We start from the raw sequence: 18,969 nt of genomic DNA, 5'->3' as shown, positions 1-18,969 counted from the left end.
CATTCTTGGCTGCAGCTGCTCTTTCCTCTATTTTTTAGCATTTACAGGAACTCCTCTGGCCCAGAGAGTTTCCACTTATGTGTTGTGTGCCATTCATTGTGTGTGTTCTGTCAATGTTTGGATCTGTACCTGATTGTGATGTACAGGTTTGAGTTGTTTAGATGTATGCGTGTGCATTGGTATGCTCTATTGTGCATGTAATAATGATGAGGAGGTGGAGTGTGAAAAACTAATCAAATCCAAATGTGTGAGAAGTTATTTAAACTAGACCCTTTTCCCTTTCTCATGTCAATCACTGTATCTTCTACAGGCACACAATTTGACTTCTAAATAACAGGGTTGTTACTTTCTTTGAACTTGTCAGCAGACATTTTCTTTCCAACACGCGTTACAGTTCACTATGCACAGGCAAAGTCAATTTTGTAGCTCCTAAGATTAAATATCATACACAAGGATGACAGAATTGAATCAGCAACCTTTGTGCTATCATTTTCACAGGCAGTACTGATATATTTCATCATTTGCTTTACTCAATTTGCATCAACTCTGTACTGACTACTGGCTTACAAATGCACAGACTGCAGGCTTTGAAGCTACGAAAAAATACAATTACCTAAGAAGTGGCTAAATGAGACTACAGAGGATGTCAGAGACAATAAACATCACATAAACAGGAAAATTAATTTCAGAAGTCTGCTTTTACAGCCTCATTGTGTTTAGAATTGTGCTCTTGCAAACTATTCTAAATCAGACTTTCAGGGAAACCATTTTTTAAACACAAACACAGACACACACACACATACAATAGAGTTGTCGGAAGCTTGTGATGCTCATGCTGAAGACATGTGACCTTGGTGCATAAACTTTATTCTGTGCTTATTTGGGAGAAAAATCCTGTTGGGTTATTGTCAAGGGAACCATGGTGATGCTAACTTCTGGACTGGCCTACAAAAAATACATCATCATTGCAGTGCTCTATTCTTGTATGTATGTATTTCAATATATGTAGACATTTTCTTAATAATTTACTATAGCAACGACCTCCGTGTGAGCTGCTGCTGACATCATAACCGTATCACAACCACGAAAGGCAGAGAAAATTTCAGACTGCAAATACATCATAGTCAGACATGGTAAGCTGATTGTAGGTTGCACACCTGTTGTAACCTCTAGTAAAAACATAACCTGATTTTAAGCCACAAGGTTAGTCCTATCTTCCATAAAAGTGCATGTAAATTTGGAAGAACTTAGAAAGCACTTACATTATCCGAAATATAAATACAACCGACAGCATATTCATCAAATGTAATGTTCCTTAAATAAACAACAGTCTTCATTATAACAATTTTTAACTTTAAATGAAGTCTCGCATAAACAGCCTCTAGATGTTTTCTTTTTTTTAGTTCCGACTACAAATACCATTAAAGTTTGCAGATACTCCACAGCTGCACTGACTTAAATATGACCACTTCCCTTTTCATTTAGCACAGTTCTCCTCTACCTAAGGTCCTTTGTGATCCTGAGTTACCACAGTATGTTTACCTCTCAGTATGAAGGCTGTCTGAAGCACAGCTGGACCAAAAGGCTCCAGTCCAGACAGAGTAAAAAGCCTGCGGCTGCCTTGCAGCTTTCTTCCACTCATGGCTCAGTTGCATCTTGTTAATTTCTCATGGACAGTAAAGGGCCAAAACTCAATGGCTACTTCAGGATGTCAGAGTCAGTTTAAGTTCAGTGTCCAGCTGATCAAACACACAACAGAAAGGCTTGGAGCTCCGGATAAGGGGGATGAGGCTCAGAAAGTTAAAACCATATGAAGCAGAAGACTAGAAGAACTTCTCTCAATAATGACACACATTTACACTTCACACAGGGTTCGATCACCCTTTAAAGCAAGAGATGAGATTAAAACTAATAGGATCCAACCACAGACCAGGGCACTTCAGGACAGATTACCAAAGAAAAGACCACTAACAAAATAACATATGTGTGCCACATTTAAAAAAAAAAATGCATGGAAATGTTTTTATGTTTATTTTTATTTTTTAATAATAAATCAGAAGACAATTGACCAGTTGTGTGCTTTTCTAAGAACTTCATTCTTCTGTTCTTGGGGAATAACATTCAAATAATTGGATTGTACTTACTTTGCTTGTCAGAACTAGGGGATTTCCGTCCAACGTGATTAGGTGATGGACATCTTGTTGTAACTGGTGGATGGTGAAGACTGTCATGACCTTTAGTGTCTGTTGATTTGGTGACAATGATTTCAGGCTTTCTTGCTGATCCATCTGCAGGGCTTGGTGGCTCGCTTTTCCTGAAGGTGGTCTCTGGGAGTTTAGCACTGGCATGAGGAACGATGGTAGATGCTGAACGTGTGATGGGGGCAATTGTCTCCAGTGTCTTGCTAAAGGTGACTGAGTGCTTCTGCGTCTCAGGCATCTTACTGCTCAAGACATCTGGCCTCCTCAGCCCAAACCGAGCAGTGCCAGGACTAGAACACAGTAAAATTGTATCTAGTTAATTTAGATTGCATTTAATCCATTACACAAGCTATGACTAATTAAACAACAGTTATTTCTTCAGATTGGCCAAGAGTACTTATATTTCATATAACAGCAGTGTGATGGTTTGTATCACTTTTTCAATATTGGCATCATTCTGCTTGTCTAGCACTATTTTTGTTGGCAGAGCAGAAACAAACAAAAATAAATATAATTTTTTGAATTAGAATTTGCCAACAATCACCAAATAGTGAATATTTATTAAGTTTAATTACATATAAAGCTAATATTTGAATCTCTTTTTATTTTATTTTATTTTTGCTCCATCAACAAAAACAGTTTTGAATGAACAAAACCTAAGCAGAATCAGAGTAATTCACAGTAGTGACTGTTCCCAAATGCATCAGTATTTTTAAACAAATTGGTTAAGTGAAGATTCAGTGACACAAAAAGAAACCAACTGTGGTATAATGCATATTTTAATCCAAAAACAGATCTAAATCATCCTTAAAGAAAATCAGGGTTTGTAACTGTAAATCTTGAGAAAACTGGAACACTTAGACTTGCAAGACCAATGCAGTTTTACACTTTCTTGTTATGACTTTTGAGCAATATTGAAACCAGTCTGCTAAGAGGCTAGAGTCTGGTCTTATTTTATTCTGTTTGTGAACTACAGAGCCACAGCACGACCACACAGCTGGAATTGCTAGACAATGCCACACAAGGCAATTTTGGTCTTTCCAATAAAATCAAGTAACTGACAGGGACATTGTGTCTATACAGTACATGGATGGTTTATGTTTAGTTTATACCTGGGAGAGCCTTCAGTAGATTTGCCATTGTTGTTGGATGAGATGTCAAAGCCTAGCTCTGTTCTACGTGACACAGGTTCAGGGGTTCGAGCTTTGGGCTTTGAGGTGTCAGGAGGCTTGGTACCATTGGAGCCCAGCTCATAATACCGTCCGCTGGTCGGTGACATGGCTGAACGCTGAACATTGGATGGTGCTCGCCGTGTATGAGGCGATGAAGAGTGCGAGGAAGAGTCCACATCTTCCACTTCAAATGAGCGTTTCAGGGCTGCAGGAAAATGACAAATTAAAAAAACCTTCAGCTTGGAATTTATTGTGTTAAATTCCTAGATTTATCTTCTGTAGTTAGCACATGCAGATCTAAGCATCATATTATAGAGAAAGATTTGAGGTTTAAAATACAAATTATCTAAATAATACAAAAGAAGCCATTCATTTGTACTCAACCTAACAATTATATTTAATAGTGTTAGTAAAGTAATGGAAAGCTGAGGGCATCCAGACTGCGAGGCACTTCGCCCAAACCCACAGCAAATATTCTGCAGATGGTAAGAGTGACATGGTAACCAGGGTGCACTTATTATCCCAGAAGAGTTATGAAACACCATTTTATTTTATAATGATTTTTTCAGTAGGGTGGAAGAGCCAAATTCAGTGCTCTGGCCAAAGACTGGGCCTAAAACAGCAAAAGTGTGTAAAAAAAAAAACACTTTATTAGATTTCATTGACTGTAAAGTTATCAAAATATTGGAAATCAGCTGAAATATAAGCATAAATAACAAACACAATATATTCAGTTTATCCTTGAAATAATTACTATTTTATTTATAAAATTTACTTTTTTTTTTTTTTGCATCCTTTCCTCATCAATTCACACTTTATGCTAAAAGACCATAACTTGGATATGAGATATGGTCAAACTTTAAATTGGACAGTAGAGGAATAAGAATTTAATTTTCATAATCGCTCATGCACTTATACAGAAAAAAATATAAATACATAAATAAATAAAATCAGATAATGTTCTTTTTCCTGTTATTAACTTATTGCCATGAAAATGTGTGAGGATAACTGTCCATTAAAATGACCAACCAGGCCTTTACCAGGCCAACACTTGCATTCACTGCTAGTGAGGGTTAATTTTGATTCCTTTCCATGATACTACTAAAAATCTTTGTCATTGTGCATGTACTTACTGGGAAGACACCTTTAATCATGGCCGCAACCGCCTTATGAGTACAGAGAACACTCTATTCCACCAATATACAAAAGTGAGAAGGACATGGTCAGATCTAAACGTACGATCAGATGCATAACTCAGACAGGAAATCTTAGAATAAACCATAAGTGTCTGCCTCACAAGCCTAAAATAAGAAACAATCTCATATTAGGTCATAAGACATCACTAACATGGCCTGTTGTTAAGAGTGTGCTGTTTTTTCGTGCTTGTCTGAATGCAGATGTCCTGTTTGGTGGCAGTGCTAGCATCACTGTTGGAATGTTGAAGGTCACAGTATGTCCAGAGGAGCTGCCCTGGTTCTGTTATTTAATTAAGCATTTTAGTCGACCTTCTAAGACATGACGGTGGCCAAAGGCTTTAACCCTCTGAAGTCGATTAACGCGTATACGCATTATGAGTCATTTTCTCCTGATAACACCGAAAAGAACTTAAATTACACTTTCAGATTTGATCGTAAAGATAAGAGTAATACATCAATCGAATCTGTAAAGGGTCTACTTTTTTTGTATACATACATAATAACAACAATTTGTGCACTTAGAAAATAAAGATAACAAACAAGGTGTGCTGTCTGCAACCTTTGTCTGCACTGAACTTCATTTACAAACACGTCTTTAAAATGAATTGTAACTCCGTGAATACTCAACGAAGAGTCAAAATGTTGTGTGTGTACAGTTATAAGTGTAACTTCTTCATTCTTTCCTCTTTAATGTATTATTGTCTGCACCAACAACTGCTCATAGTCAAATCAAGCTCACCATGGACTGTTCACTCAGACAGAACAACTGGACATGCTTCACTTCTATGGAGCTCTCTCTATATACTGTATGCTTGATTTATATGCAATTGAAAATATATACAAATCTTGTTTCCACAAAATAAAAAACTCAAAATTATGAGATGAAAATTCTATTTATTTATTTTTTACATTCATGTTAAAATCATAATTATGACTTTTTATGTCATAATTATGTCACAACTGATTTTTCTAAAAAAAATTAATTATACATTTTACATAATAATTATGAAATTTTCCTCAAAATAAAAAATTGTTGCCTTACCAATTATCTTCTGGTAATGGGCACTTTCATACAAATCAGTCTCATTAGAATGCAATATCTGATTAAGTTGAAAGGAAGCTGTGTCTGTTTGTGGATGTATGTTAGCTTGTTCTGTATGTTAGTTTCATGTTTACTCTTGCTATTCTTATAAGCTGGCTAAAAAATAGCCACTGACAAAATACAGGCCTACACCACTTCAAACTGCTTTGGCTAAAAAAAGCATCTCACAAAAATATATGATGTGCATTATGGATGCTGTTACTTGACCATGCAACATAACGGAAGAGAGAGGTAAAACTCTTGAGCTGACATTTATTTTGCTCTTTTAATTTAACGGCATTCGGATAAATTATTAAACACAAGATTTGCTAAAGTCTTGCAGCTTGATGGTAAAGCAAATAGCAGTCTGTATGAGTAACTGAATAAAATCTAAACTGCTCGTTTAAGTATCTTACTTCCAGTATATGTTTTTTAATCAAATCTGGATGTGTGAACATGGTTAGAATACAATTTACAGAATAAAAGAGAACACAAGCATGTCCAAACCACTCTGCACTGGATTCAAAACAACCCAATTGTTTATGACTTACAAGAAAATACAAAATACAATCTCTCTTAAGATGGGACAGACATTCCAGACAAAGAACCTTCCCTAGATAAATGTATGTGCATTTGCCAAAGTGCCTGCAACAGTCACAGTGCTTTTGAAAGTCCCATAAGAGATTCTCACACTCAGTAATGAACACAAACTCACATAAACAGTAAAGAATTAACAAAACATGCAATATACAGTACTTATAAATACAGTATTCTATAACAGATGATTTTGTTTGTCATTCAGCACACACTGATAATCTGTCCTTATTTTTGTTTTCTTTGTTCAGCTGCTTTATGCTCATGTGAACAACTTGGAGTTTCTGAGAAAAACAACAGTTTGTTAACAGCTTCATTGGGGAAAATGAAAGGACATTCCATGATATTCATCTTCTGCTCTTATTACATGAAGGTTACAAAAAACATTAGACTGTATTGAACTGTATTTACCCTTACTCTTGTATTTACACCTGACTTGCATTTAAAATAATGATTTAAAAACCATTATAACACAAACAAGAGAAAGTAAAAGTGCAACAGACATTATTATGAAATATGAGACTTTCCATTTGTGAGGAAAATGTCACTTGTGGACGCTTGTGAATCATTTAATGTTTATAGTTTATTTTATTATTTGCCACCCATTCTATCTGCCCCGGGAGTTTTCATTGATCATCATTACTGCTGTTTACATCCCACCACAAGCAGACACCGGTTTGGATTTGTCTGTGCTTCACGATGCGCTCAGCGTTATCATAAACAAACATCCTGACACTGCCATTATCATCGCTGGGGACTTTAACAAAGCCAACCTCAGGCAAGTTATGCCTAATTTTTATCAACATGTATCCTGTCCAACCAGAGGACTGAATACACTTGATCATTGCTACACTCAGTTTAAGAATGCCTACAAAGCTTGCTCACTACCGGCTTTCGGCAAATCGGACCATGCGGCCATTTTCCTCACACCGGAATATAAACAAAGGCTCGTTCATGATCCCCCGGTGCAGAGGGTGGTGACGCAATGGTCCGCCCACTCAAAAGCCATGCTACAGGCGGCTCGTGATGATGTAGACTGCGACAGTTTCGGGCAAGTTCATCTGACGTCAGCGAGTTCACGGATGTAACACTAAGCATAGTAAACATGCTAGCTGAAAAAGCTATGGATACAATAACTATAAGGACCTTCTCAAATCAGACACCGTGGATGGACAAAACAATCCGTGCAGCAGTAAACAAATGGACTGCTGCTTACAACGCCGGTCTTCTGTCAGGAAACATAAGCGAGTACAAAGCATCTCGCTGTGCTCTCCAACGTGCAGTAAGAGCCACCAAACACTGATACAGGGGACGCATAGAGTCACATTTCCAGATAAATGGCTCCTGATGCATGTGGCAAGGATTAAGGACCATCTGTGCCTTTTGAAACAAATCCTCTGCAGAGGTGAGAGCAGATCTGTAATTGGCTGACGAGCTAAACACTTTCTAAAGCAATTGAAAGCAATCTAAGCAGTGCGAGTCTGCCGATCAACGCGTCAGGAAGCAGCAGCCAGAGCAGCGATCATCATGTGATCACATTGTCGGAGGATGAGGTTCGGAGGGCACTAAAGCGAGTGAATGTAATGAAAGCAGAAAGCAAACCTGATGGGATTTATGGCCGTGTTCTGTGGTCCTGCACTAATCAGCTCGCTGGTTTGTTTACATCCATTTTTAATGAGTCTCTTGCTACATCGGTGGTTCCCACCTCATTCAAAAAATTTGCCATCATATCTGTGCCTAAGAACAATAAACCCTCTTGTCTCAATGACTATTGTCCAGTTGCCCTCATATCAATAGTCATGAAGGTCTTCAAGTGACTGGTTAAAAACGTCATCTGGATACTTTAGACCCTCTTCAGTATGCCTATTGGCCAAACAGATCCACTGATGATGGCACCTCTCACATCCTGCACTCTTCACTCACACACATTGACAAAAATAACGGGAACTATGTAAGGCTGCTATTTATCGACTATAGCTCAGCTTTTAATACTATAGTCCATATAAAGCTAGCTTCTAAACTCATGGACCTCGGCCTGAATTCTTCACTCTGCAACTGGATTCTTGATTTCCTCACTGGAAGACCTCAAGTGGTGAAACTAGGCCAATAAACCTCCAATTCCATCACCCTGAACATAGGAGCCCCACAGGGCTGTGTCCTGAGTCATCTGCTCTACTCTCTCTACACTCATGACTGTGTGTCTTCACACAGCTCCACATCTAGAATCAAATTTGCTGATGATATTGTGGTTCTGGGCCTCATTCACAACAATAATGAGACTGCATACTTGGATGAGGTAGAGAAATTAACATCATGGTGCCAGGACAACTGTCTCTCTCTGAGGGTGTACTCACACTAGGCACGGTTGCCATGAACCGGGCCCGAGTACGATTGTCCCCCCTCCCCACTCCCCCTCTGGCCTGCACTCACATATAGGGTTTCAGCATTCGTGCCGGAGCACGCTTACGTCATTATGGTGCGACGGTTTCGGGATAAACAGGAAGAGCGGCGCTCTCTGAACACAATGGAGTGCATCGCTCTGTTTTCTTTGTGGATAATTTTGTGTTGTTTGGTCCACAGCCTGTTGTTAAACAGATGTGTCGCCTTAGTGGCGCGAAAATTTTCACGTAATCGTGCTGCTCGTATGAGGATGTTTGCAAGGTACCAGCTGAAGTGCAGCAAGGACTTTGCAGTTTTTAGTTTTTATGCGTTTTGCACCTCTGCCATAGACCAAAGCGACCCTTTCCCTGCCATGTTGGTTTTGGAGCGTCGCAAAACCGTGATGCAAAGCGTCCTTTTCCGTGCTCCGGCACGGTTAGCGCTCACACTGCATGCGAACCGCGCCCGAGTCCAACTGAACCGTGCCCTGGCCCACCTCTTCCAATCGGGCCAGGGCCGGCTAATCGAGCCGCGCCTGGGCACGATTCGGAGCACTCACACTAGTCAAACGAACCACGCTTTGGTGGTCAAACGCACTCGGGCACGGTTCAAACTGGCAGTGTGAGTACACCCTGAATGTGAGCAAAACTAAATAACTGATTGTGGACTTCAGGAAGAGACAGCAGCAGCCCAATACACCTCTTATGATCAGTGGGACACCTGTGGAGAGGTTGAGCAGCTTCAAATACCTTGGTGTAAACATCTCAGAGGACCTGACTTGGACTACCACATTCAAACACAGGTTAATAAAGCCAGGCAAAGACTGTACCACCTGCAACATCTGAGAAAATTCAGGGTCTCACCAGCAATCCTGAAAACTTTCTATTTAGGGGCTATAGAAAGTGTATTGACTCCAGTCAAGACTGCAAAGCCCTGCATAGAGTTTTGCGCTTATCTGAGATCTGATCTGGGTCTTCTTTCCCCTCTCTCCTCAAACGCTGCAAAAGCAGAGCTGTTAAAATCATCAAGGACTCTATCCACCCCAGTAACCATCTTTTCACTTTGCTGCCATCTGGTAAGCGCTTCCGTAGCCTGAAGACAAAAACCGAGAGACTCAGGAGGAGTTTCTTTTCCCCCAGGCCATCAGGCTCCTAAACTCAAAACCAGCCTCTTAACATCTTCATGTCTCCACTTAATGTTCACATTATCAGTAAGATATTCTTTATTCACTACCTCACATTGACACACTGACAGTGTCAACCTGACAGTGTATCTTAATATTTAAGACTATAGTATAATGCACATATGCACATTGTACATTATTCCTGTGTATCTTAATATTTAAGGCTACAGTTTACTTTCATGCACATTATTTTGCGTCATATATTTAATTCTACAATATACATATTTTTTATATTTATTCTTATATTTTTATTGTTTACTTTTATTTCATTCTTTCATAGCTATATTTATGTATATTTTCATCTGTGTTGTATTCTTTAACAATTGCACTGTCCATGGAGCGGACCTGACTCACATTTCACTGCTGGTTATATATGCTCTATATAATTGTGTGTATATATAAAATATCAAAATGTGACGAATAAAAATTTTGAATCTTGAAAAATGCTACTGCATGAGTTGTTTTCCCAACTGTAATTTTGTTTCGTAATACAATGACATTTGTACATGTGGGTTCGGAAAGATAACTCATGTAATGCATGTATATTGACTGCTGAACATACTGCTGGACTGGAAAAATGAAATAAACTAGTAAGAATGGGAAAAGTGTTTTAAAGGAGTTTATTTTAAAAAGTATATGGGGTCAAAAGTGCTCTTACATGTAGTAACACCCATTTATACAATAATGCTATTTACAATAACTATTACCCAATTTTCTTGAGGGTAGTTCCAAATAAAATTTGCACAACCCACAGATCAGCGTTTCAGAAACATACTCAGACAGCTGTTTGTGTAATAAAACGATTTGCTTTTAAACTTGGTTCATATGGTTCAGTGCTGTATCTACAGCTGTTTGGTTGGGACAAGTGTAGCCCAAGAGCTCATTTTGGCTTTAGTTTCTGTAGAAAAGCCAGAATGCTTTTGAGGGATTATGGGATCACTCCGTTTGTCCATCCCATGCACCTGGAATTAAAGTAAAAAAATAGGAACCGCAAAGAGGAAATCTATGCCAGAACAACGTATGCAAGCCTGTAGTGATTCATAGATAACCTATGATAAGCTCTTACTTCCATTATAATCTATTGTTCTCAGAAGCAACTGCTCTAAAACCATTTCAGAAATACTCACAAATAAATTCCAGGCTGAACTAAGTTTGATGCAACAGACCTACTGTATGATACACACACAAACAGATAACTGGACAGATGGCTGGACAGAGAGGAAAGGAAGCTTTTGTTAATGACCTGTATTCAGTTTCCAAAGTGAAAAAATGTTAATGCATTAAAAGCAGCTACATTATACCTTCAAAATCTGACACAAACTTCATCCAGGTGTGTTACCAGTGAAGTATTTCCTTGTGCTTTTTGCATCAAGCAAGTCACCCATCAAAACAAATCCCAAATTTGAGGCCTCTCTTTGTAAAGTAAAGACTGAATATATCAGCTGTGAGTATAAGAATATTTCAAACATGAGCTGCTTTTAAAAGCCCAAAATGTATGCACTGGTTAAATATCCACTATTTCATCACAGAACACAACTACTTTTGAATGGTCATCAGTGGAAAACCTTTTATCCTGCAAAATAGGGCTGTATTAGTTTGACAATAAATTTTTAAACCCACCATACTAGACACCCAGTAGATGTAAAATGAACTAAATGTAAACAAGCAATTTAGATTGTTTAAATAACAAATATCTAAACACATATATGGTAAAAAAAGTTAAACTTTTGAAATCATTTGAACAGAAGTCCCTAAGCCTCTTTCCTGAGCAGTGCATAATCATACAATTTAGAACCAGGCCAGCATATGTTAAAGAAACCAACCTTCATTGGAGCTTTATTTTTCTTGGCTCTATAACTAGGCCTCTGTGTTGAGGCATACATAAAGATAGATAGACTTAAATTTCCAGTCCTTTCATAGAACTAAAGAAGCATCAGCTTTAATTAATTTTATTCCTCAGAAAAGGGCTTAGTAAATGGAGTATGGTGTCGATTACAAGCCAACAGAAAACAGGCCATCATTTTTTAAAACATTTATAATAATAATAATAAATATTTTGCAGACGAAAGATCAGAGAACCTATTGAAACCAAAGGGGTTATATGCAGCATTTGCCCACAAAGCATGCAAGGATGCACTTTTGGAAAGTTTACTAGTCACATAGTATGCCAGAGTATTTGTGTTATAAACGTTATAAAATCATTGAAAGAGACACAGTTGGGACACTATACAAATTGTGAGTAAAAAAAGAATGGAATAATTTAAAAATATCATAAATGTATATTTTATTCACAATAGAATATAGATGACATATCAAATGTTGAAATTTAGACATTTTGAAGTGTCATGCCAAATATTGGCTCATTTTGGATTTCATGAGAGCTACACATTCCAAAAAAGTTGGGAGAGGTAGCAATAAGAGGCCAGAAAACTTAAATGTGCATGTAAGGAACAGCTGGAGGACCAATATGAAACTTATTAGGTCAACTGGCAACATGATTGGGTATAGAAAGAGCCTCTCGGAGTGGCAGTGTTTCTCAGAAGTTAAGATGAACAGAGGATCACCAATTCCCCAATGCTGCGGCAAAAAATAGTGGAGCAATGTCAGAAAGGAGTTTATCAGAGAAAAATTGCAAAGAGTTTGAAGTTATCATCATCTACAGTGCATATTATCATCCAACGATTCAGAGAATCTGTAAGAATATCTGAATATCTGTGAATATCTAAGGGTCAAGGCCAGAAAACCATACTGGATGCCTGTGATCTTCATGCTCTTAGACGGCACTGCATCACATACTGGAATGCTACTATAATAGAGATCACAACATGGGCTCAGGAATACTTCAGGAAAACATTGTCGATGAACACAATCCACTGTGACATTCACCGTTGCTGGCTAAAACTCTATAGGTCAAAAAAGAAGTCATATCTGAACATGATTCTGATGCGCAGGCATTTTCTTTGGGTTAAGGCTCATTTAAAATGTACTTTAGCAAAGTGGAAAACTGTTCTGCGGTCAGACGAAGTAAGTTCATTTTGGAAAGCTGGGATGACGTGTCATCCGGACTAAAGAGGACAAGGACAACCCAAGTTGTTATCAGTGCACAGCTCAGAAACCTGCATCTCTGATGGTATGGGCTTACATGAGTCCATGTGGCATGGGCAGCTTACACATCTGGAAAGGCACAATCAGTGCTGAAAGGTATATCCAAGTTCTAGAACAACATATGCTCCCATCCAGACATCGTCTCTTTCAGGGAAGACCTTGCATTTTCCAACATGACAATGCCAGACCACATACTGCATCAATTACAACATCATGGCTGCGTAGAAGAAGGAATTGGGTACTGAAATGGCTAGTCCAGATCTTTCACCCATATAAAACATTTGAGGCATCATAAAGAGGAAGATGTGACAAAGACCTAAGACAGTTGAGCAACTAGAAGTCTGTATTAGACAAGAATGGGACAACATTCCTATTCATAAACTTGAGCAACTTGTCTCCTCAGTCCCCAGACGTTTGCAGACTGTTATAAAAAGAAGAGGGGATGCCACACAGTGGTAAACATGGCCTTGTCCCAACTTTTTTGAGATGTGTTGATGCCATGAAATTTAAAACTTTCACATCATTGCATTCTGTTTTTATTCACAATTTGTTTAGTGTCCCAGTTTAGTGTGAAACGGAAAAACCTTAATTACCTTGTACATTTAAAGTGAGTATTTGCACAGTGATGTGTCTGTAAGGACATAGTCTGCAGTAGCCAGACCTTCAGACTGACAGCTGAAGGTCTGGAATCCATGGCAGCTTTCTTTGGACAAGGCCCACCCATGAGACAACCATTCACAGTTCGTTTCATTCAGCGTCACGTTTCGGGGTGTGGAAATATCACCACAATAACAAACCGGTGTGTAAATCTCTCAGACGTATTTTAAAGATTCTATGCCGCAAACTTTAAGTATTTGACATACTTTTGAAAACCCAACTTTTAGTTGATACTGATAAATCTGTTTCTAGATGGAACGTTAAAGAACACGACACACACATCTCCCGAAAATCCTGTATAAATCAACCAATCTGATGACGACTTTGACACTCCTGAAGTGTTTCCACTTCTGTGTCTCATATGCATCAGACGTTTAGCCAATGGTCTGTGGGCATGATGTCTGAGGCTGAGACTAGTAAGGAGAGGGTAGTGCTGAGAGAATTCTGTGCTACTCTTTTTCTGAATCTCTCTGCCAAATCTGCGGCTATCCAAAGCCCTTAAACACCAGTATTTCTAAATGGTAAGACTGAGTTTTCTGTTATAAAATATCAGAGTAATAATTACTGACAGTGTGTTGGCTTATGTGTGTGTGTCTGTGTACACGCGCGAGGTTACGAGTCATTCAGGATATACAGCATACGCCTATTTAATGGTTCAAGACCAGCACTTGAACGTTCAGTTTGGAGGTCACTGAATACAGGATGTTAACTTTAAAGGCTGTAGAAATTACACAACCATGTCATTAAACTGCTGGATGAGTGATTTTTTAGTTATCCATATGTAGTATATGCTTTCTGTGAAAGCACAATTTATGTGTATCATTGTAACTTGGCCATTCACTGAAAACAGTTAGTTACAATATTCTTCAACTATATTTTAAGTATTAATTAAATTATATATAAATAAACACTTATGTCCCATTTAATTGGTTCAAAAAATACACTAAAGTTCAGATAATAGCATTTAATAAAATTTATTTTAAACTCTCAAAATAGCCTCCTCTGATTCCACAGTAGAATCCAGAGTGTTATCTACATACATGTACTCCATGATCAGTGTTTCTCTCTGTGTGCTTGTTATTGTAACTATGCTAATGTGTTGACATGTAACATAATCTTGATTCTGAGCTCTGAGAGGAGACACAAGGGCCAAAAAGTTCTAGGATTCTCTGCCATATCACTTTCAAAACAATCCGGTGTGTTAATAACCATGGTAACCAATGTCCAAACCAATGGATATGCAGAACCAGGAAGTAGCTCTGCCCACAACTTCCTCGATGAAGCTGAATTTACATTTCGGAAATCTGTTCTCAGCCCTGATAACAGACACACACACACACTTCAACACAACACAGCTTTACACAAATACAAAAAGCCTTCAACACAAAGACGAATGCCCTGACACTTTCACAGACTGTATCTCATCTTTTTAAGTTATATTTGAATCTACAGTATGTATAATATTCTGATGCAGAACATCTCCAATGCCCCTCTGTGGTCACCTGTTAAACTGCATTGAATCTCAAATTCAATCCAGTTTTACAGTATTAGTTCATGATGTGGCATGTAAAATACATGGTGACATTCTGAAATACAGCATGAAAACAGAGCGATATGGTGAGCAAAACTAATGGATGAATCAATTAAACACAATATACAGTAGTATATCAGGGTGTGTTTAGGGCATGTGGCATTGCCAACCAAAACAGCTGATGTTACAGAAGCTCCAAAGATTTGAGGCATGCCACACAGCAAACCCCTCCCTGCACAGCTGCTATGAGATGTGATATAGTCACAATATTTATGGGAGATTCTGCTGAGTAAGGTAAACCTTCTCATTGTCACTCACACACACATACTCCATTGAAATTCACTGGGAGTTGTCTACTTGCAGCAAGTATATTTCTTGTTTCCCTTCAAAGTGAACACTGACGTGAATAAGTTAACCTGTAAAATGTTGAGAGAATAAGAGAATTTGAGAGAGAATTTGAAATGAGTTACAAAGCAGAAACTAAAAAGAAGTTCCACTTCCTTATTGTTAAAATCACACCCTCGATCATGTGTTTTCCTTAGAAATAGAATCCACAATCCACATAGACCAAACATAATGATTTTTACATTTTGCATCTAGAAAAACTGATTTCCTTTTTGTAAGATAAAAACAGTTAAGCATAGGTAAACACAAGTGACAGAATATAGTTTATTCAGACCAACTACTGTACTGTAACGACAACAAACTACTTTAATCCAAACTCAACAGCCAGCCAAACACATAAACTGCGAGTACTGAGTGTCACACCTAACTGTGCCTGACTCGACCTACCTGCACAAAGCAGAAATTGCATTGTACTTTCTCTAAAGAAAAAAAAAATGATGCAATGAACACATTTCAAATCAATTCATGAGGGTTGTCATTTTTAGCTGTCTTTTAAACTGAAAGAGAGAGAAAGATTTACTTACCAGCGATTCTGTCTCGCTCCATAGCTGGATTATGGCTTCTAACAGCCACATGTGGTTTCTAGCGTTTCTCCTCCTCTCCCTTTATTTGCAGACTTCCCCTTTTGCTTTTTCTGAGAGTTGCTCTCTCCCTCTCTCTCCGTCTCTCTCCGTCTCTCTCTGTTCTCTCACTTTATTCTTTCTTTCTTTCTTTCTTTCTTTCTTTCTTTCTTTCTTTCTTTCTTTCTTTCTTTCTTTCTTTCTTTCTTTCTTTCCTCTCTTTACTTCCTCAGGGTTTAGAGGGTTTCATTGACAAGTGAATCCAATGGAACTTCGGTGGCATGTGCTGATCATATGCCTTTATTTGATCGTCTTTAGTCTTTCTTTTGACCTCTTTTGACACTGAAGCTCTGTTGTGTCTCAAAGACGTGGATAAGCCATATGACTGTAAACAGCCCCATGCCCTCACATTGAATGAAAATGAGAGAAAACTTATATCACTGTTTGATACAGCTGAATTTGAAATGCAATATCTCCTAAGTCCAGTAGATTGTGCTATGTATTACAAGAATGAAAGTTACAATGTAAAATTAACTGTCTCCATATAGATTCAAAATGGCATGTATGAAATTATACTCACCCTCAGGCCATCCAAGATGTACATTTTCGGTTAATAATTTTTTTAGGTGAACTAAACGCAGTGGCAGTCAGCCCATCATCTTCATGTCATTACTCAAAAGAAAATCATAATGATATATTACTTCAGACATAAACTTTACACATCTATGGTTAAAGGTAGCATAGGACTTTGATTAGTGTATGTGAAAGACATCGGAATACATGACCATTTCCAAGAATAAAAATAAAAAAATGACTTGGAACACTCTACCACACTGATTAATATTCCTTCTGGGTCACTGATGACGCAGACAAAATAAGCCTATAATAATCAGGTTCTATAAAAAAATAAATAAATAAATAATATATATATATATATATATATATATATATATATATATATATATATATATATAATATATATATATATATATATATATATATATATATATATATATATATATATATATATATACATATATATATATATATATATATATATATATTGTATTTCTTTTGGTCAAATAAGTGTTGTTTATTTAAATCATCTTACAGGGTATAACACATGCCATGAGTCTTAATATCAGTGATTCACCACTATTGAATACCAGTGTTTTGGGTAACGCGTTACAAAGTAACGTTTGGTTTATGGAAGTACGCACATTATTTTCAATTTGTCAACGAAAAAGAAAAGAACATAACGGTAAAATGCACACTCTGTGAGTGACACTTTAATAATAATTAGTTCGGCTATTAAGCGATTTGTCATTTGCCTGTGTGGCAGTGAAGGATTTAATTCGGTTTGTTATCATTTTTGTTTGACAGGCAGATGTTAATTTCTGTTAGATCGTTGGCTGGCTGATTGTTCATCATTTCTAAATGGATTTAAATCTGCAAGCCTGTTTAAGGTTGTGTTTACAAGTAAGCATACTTGTACTTTGATAACTGCATTATTTAAAGTTAAAGAAAAATCAGGAGTTATCTTGTGGTGCTCATAATATACAGTAGCCTAGGCTACCCGGGCTGGGTAGGTGCGAATTTTGATTAATAATATGTTCTGTGATAATAAATAAATAAAACGCAATGTGGAATAGCCTATTGTTGACTGTCTTTCCTGTTATTGTTATCCTGCAGTGTTAATTTAGTCGGATGACTGACGGGAGTCACGACTTCTAGGTGCATTTAAAGGGGCCGGGGGCTGTGTCTGTCATGTGTGAGCCACTGCAAACGGCTTTTAATTTTTGGTAACGCATGAGTACTCTAACGCGTTACTTTTATGAATAGATAACGCTGTATCATAACTGATTACTTTTAATTGATGGTAACGTTGTAACCTAACTAACTACTTTCCAAAGTAACTATACCCAACACGGTTGAATACAGTATTAAAAATCATTGTTTTAAATAATACATAACATAAAACTAAATTATCAAAGTTGACTGAAACCCTTCTAATCATATGTAAATCATGAACCACTGAGAAAAAAAGCAGAGTGTTAATCACACTAGAGGGTGACACCGGAGTGGATTTTCAAATCTGTCCCGTCCCACTCCCGCAAACAAAAAAAAAATCCTGTCCTGTCCCAATTCCATGAAAAAACTGGGGGGAAAATCCCAGAAACTGCATCTTGTTTGCTTTAATTATTTTACAGAAGCACTGCGTTTCATTGTTATTCAGAGTGCACACAAATAAACATAGAAAGATTGATTACTTTTATCTGTATGACCAAAAATGTATTTTAACAACAAATTCCCTCTGCTCTGAGCATTTAATAAAAATCACTGATACCAGAAACACCGCTCCGCCTTCCTCTGTGGATAAAGTATTTCAGTGTATTTCATTGTTATGTTCATAACGAAGTCTATATACAAATAAAAACAATAGTTGAATAAAATAAGAGTTTCAAAGTGCCTTAGGCTATTGTGTGCAAACTTTTTTTTATCCTTACCACACGCCAAACTAATAACATTGTCAGCATTAAAATGTATAATTGCTGCTTACTGCTGTGAACATTTTGTTTGTGATGAAAATAACAGTACACTTTCATCATTTATTTTATCTACAGATGGATGCATTTCTTACATATTTCTGCTTATTCAAAATCAGAGACAGATGAAGTAGCACTGTAAGATTACATTTTTAAATGCATTACTGGGAAAGCGACTGTGTATGAATGTTTAAATCATGCTTGAACCCGAAAATATTCAGTAACGGAGCAAACTCCTTGAGAACTAGCCTGTAACTTCCCGCTCTGTTATTGCTGTTGTAAGATTAATAAGGGAATTAAGATCAATATAACTCAAAGGGGATTGAATTGCAGTTAATAAGAACTGAATTAGTAAGCAA

The 18,969-nt window shown here is 37.4% G+C and overlaps 1 protein-coding gene across 1 annotated transcript in view; it reads right to left on the bottom strand.

Annotated features, from left to right (window-relative positions):
• septin9b (septin 9b) overlaps window positions 1-16,190 on the bottom strand; it is a 50,333-nt gene extending 34,143 nt beyond the window's left edge. The window contains exons 1-3 of the mRNA XM_026263053.1: window positions 16,029-16,190; window positions 3,314-3,578; window positions 2,145-2,491 (exon numbers count right to left, since the gene is read on the bottom strand). Of these exons, the coding sequence (XP_026118838.1) occupies window positions 2,145-2,491; window positions 3,314-3,578; window positions 16,029-16,050 (634 nt within the window). The 5' untranslated portion in view covers window positions 16,051-16,190. The remainder of the gene's footprint in view (window positions 1-2,144; window positions 2,492-3,313; window positions 3,579-16,028) is intronic.
• Between the last annotated feature and the right edge of the window lie 2,779 nt (window positions 16,191-18,969).

The sequence above is a fragment of the Carassius auratus genome, chromosome 6 (assembly GCF_003368295.1).
Source record: "Carassius auratus strain Wakin chromosome 6, ASM336829v1, whole genome shotgun sequence".
Lineage (NCBI taxonomy): Eukaryota > Metazoa > Chordata > Actinopteri > Cypriniformes > Cyprinidae > Carassius > Carassius auratus.
The sequence above is the reverse complement of the archived record's forward strand: the minus strand, read 5'-3'. Positions and strand labels throughout refer to the sequence as shown.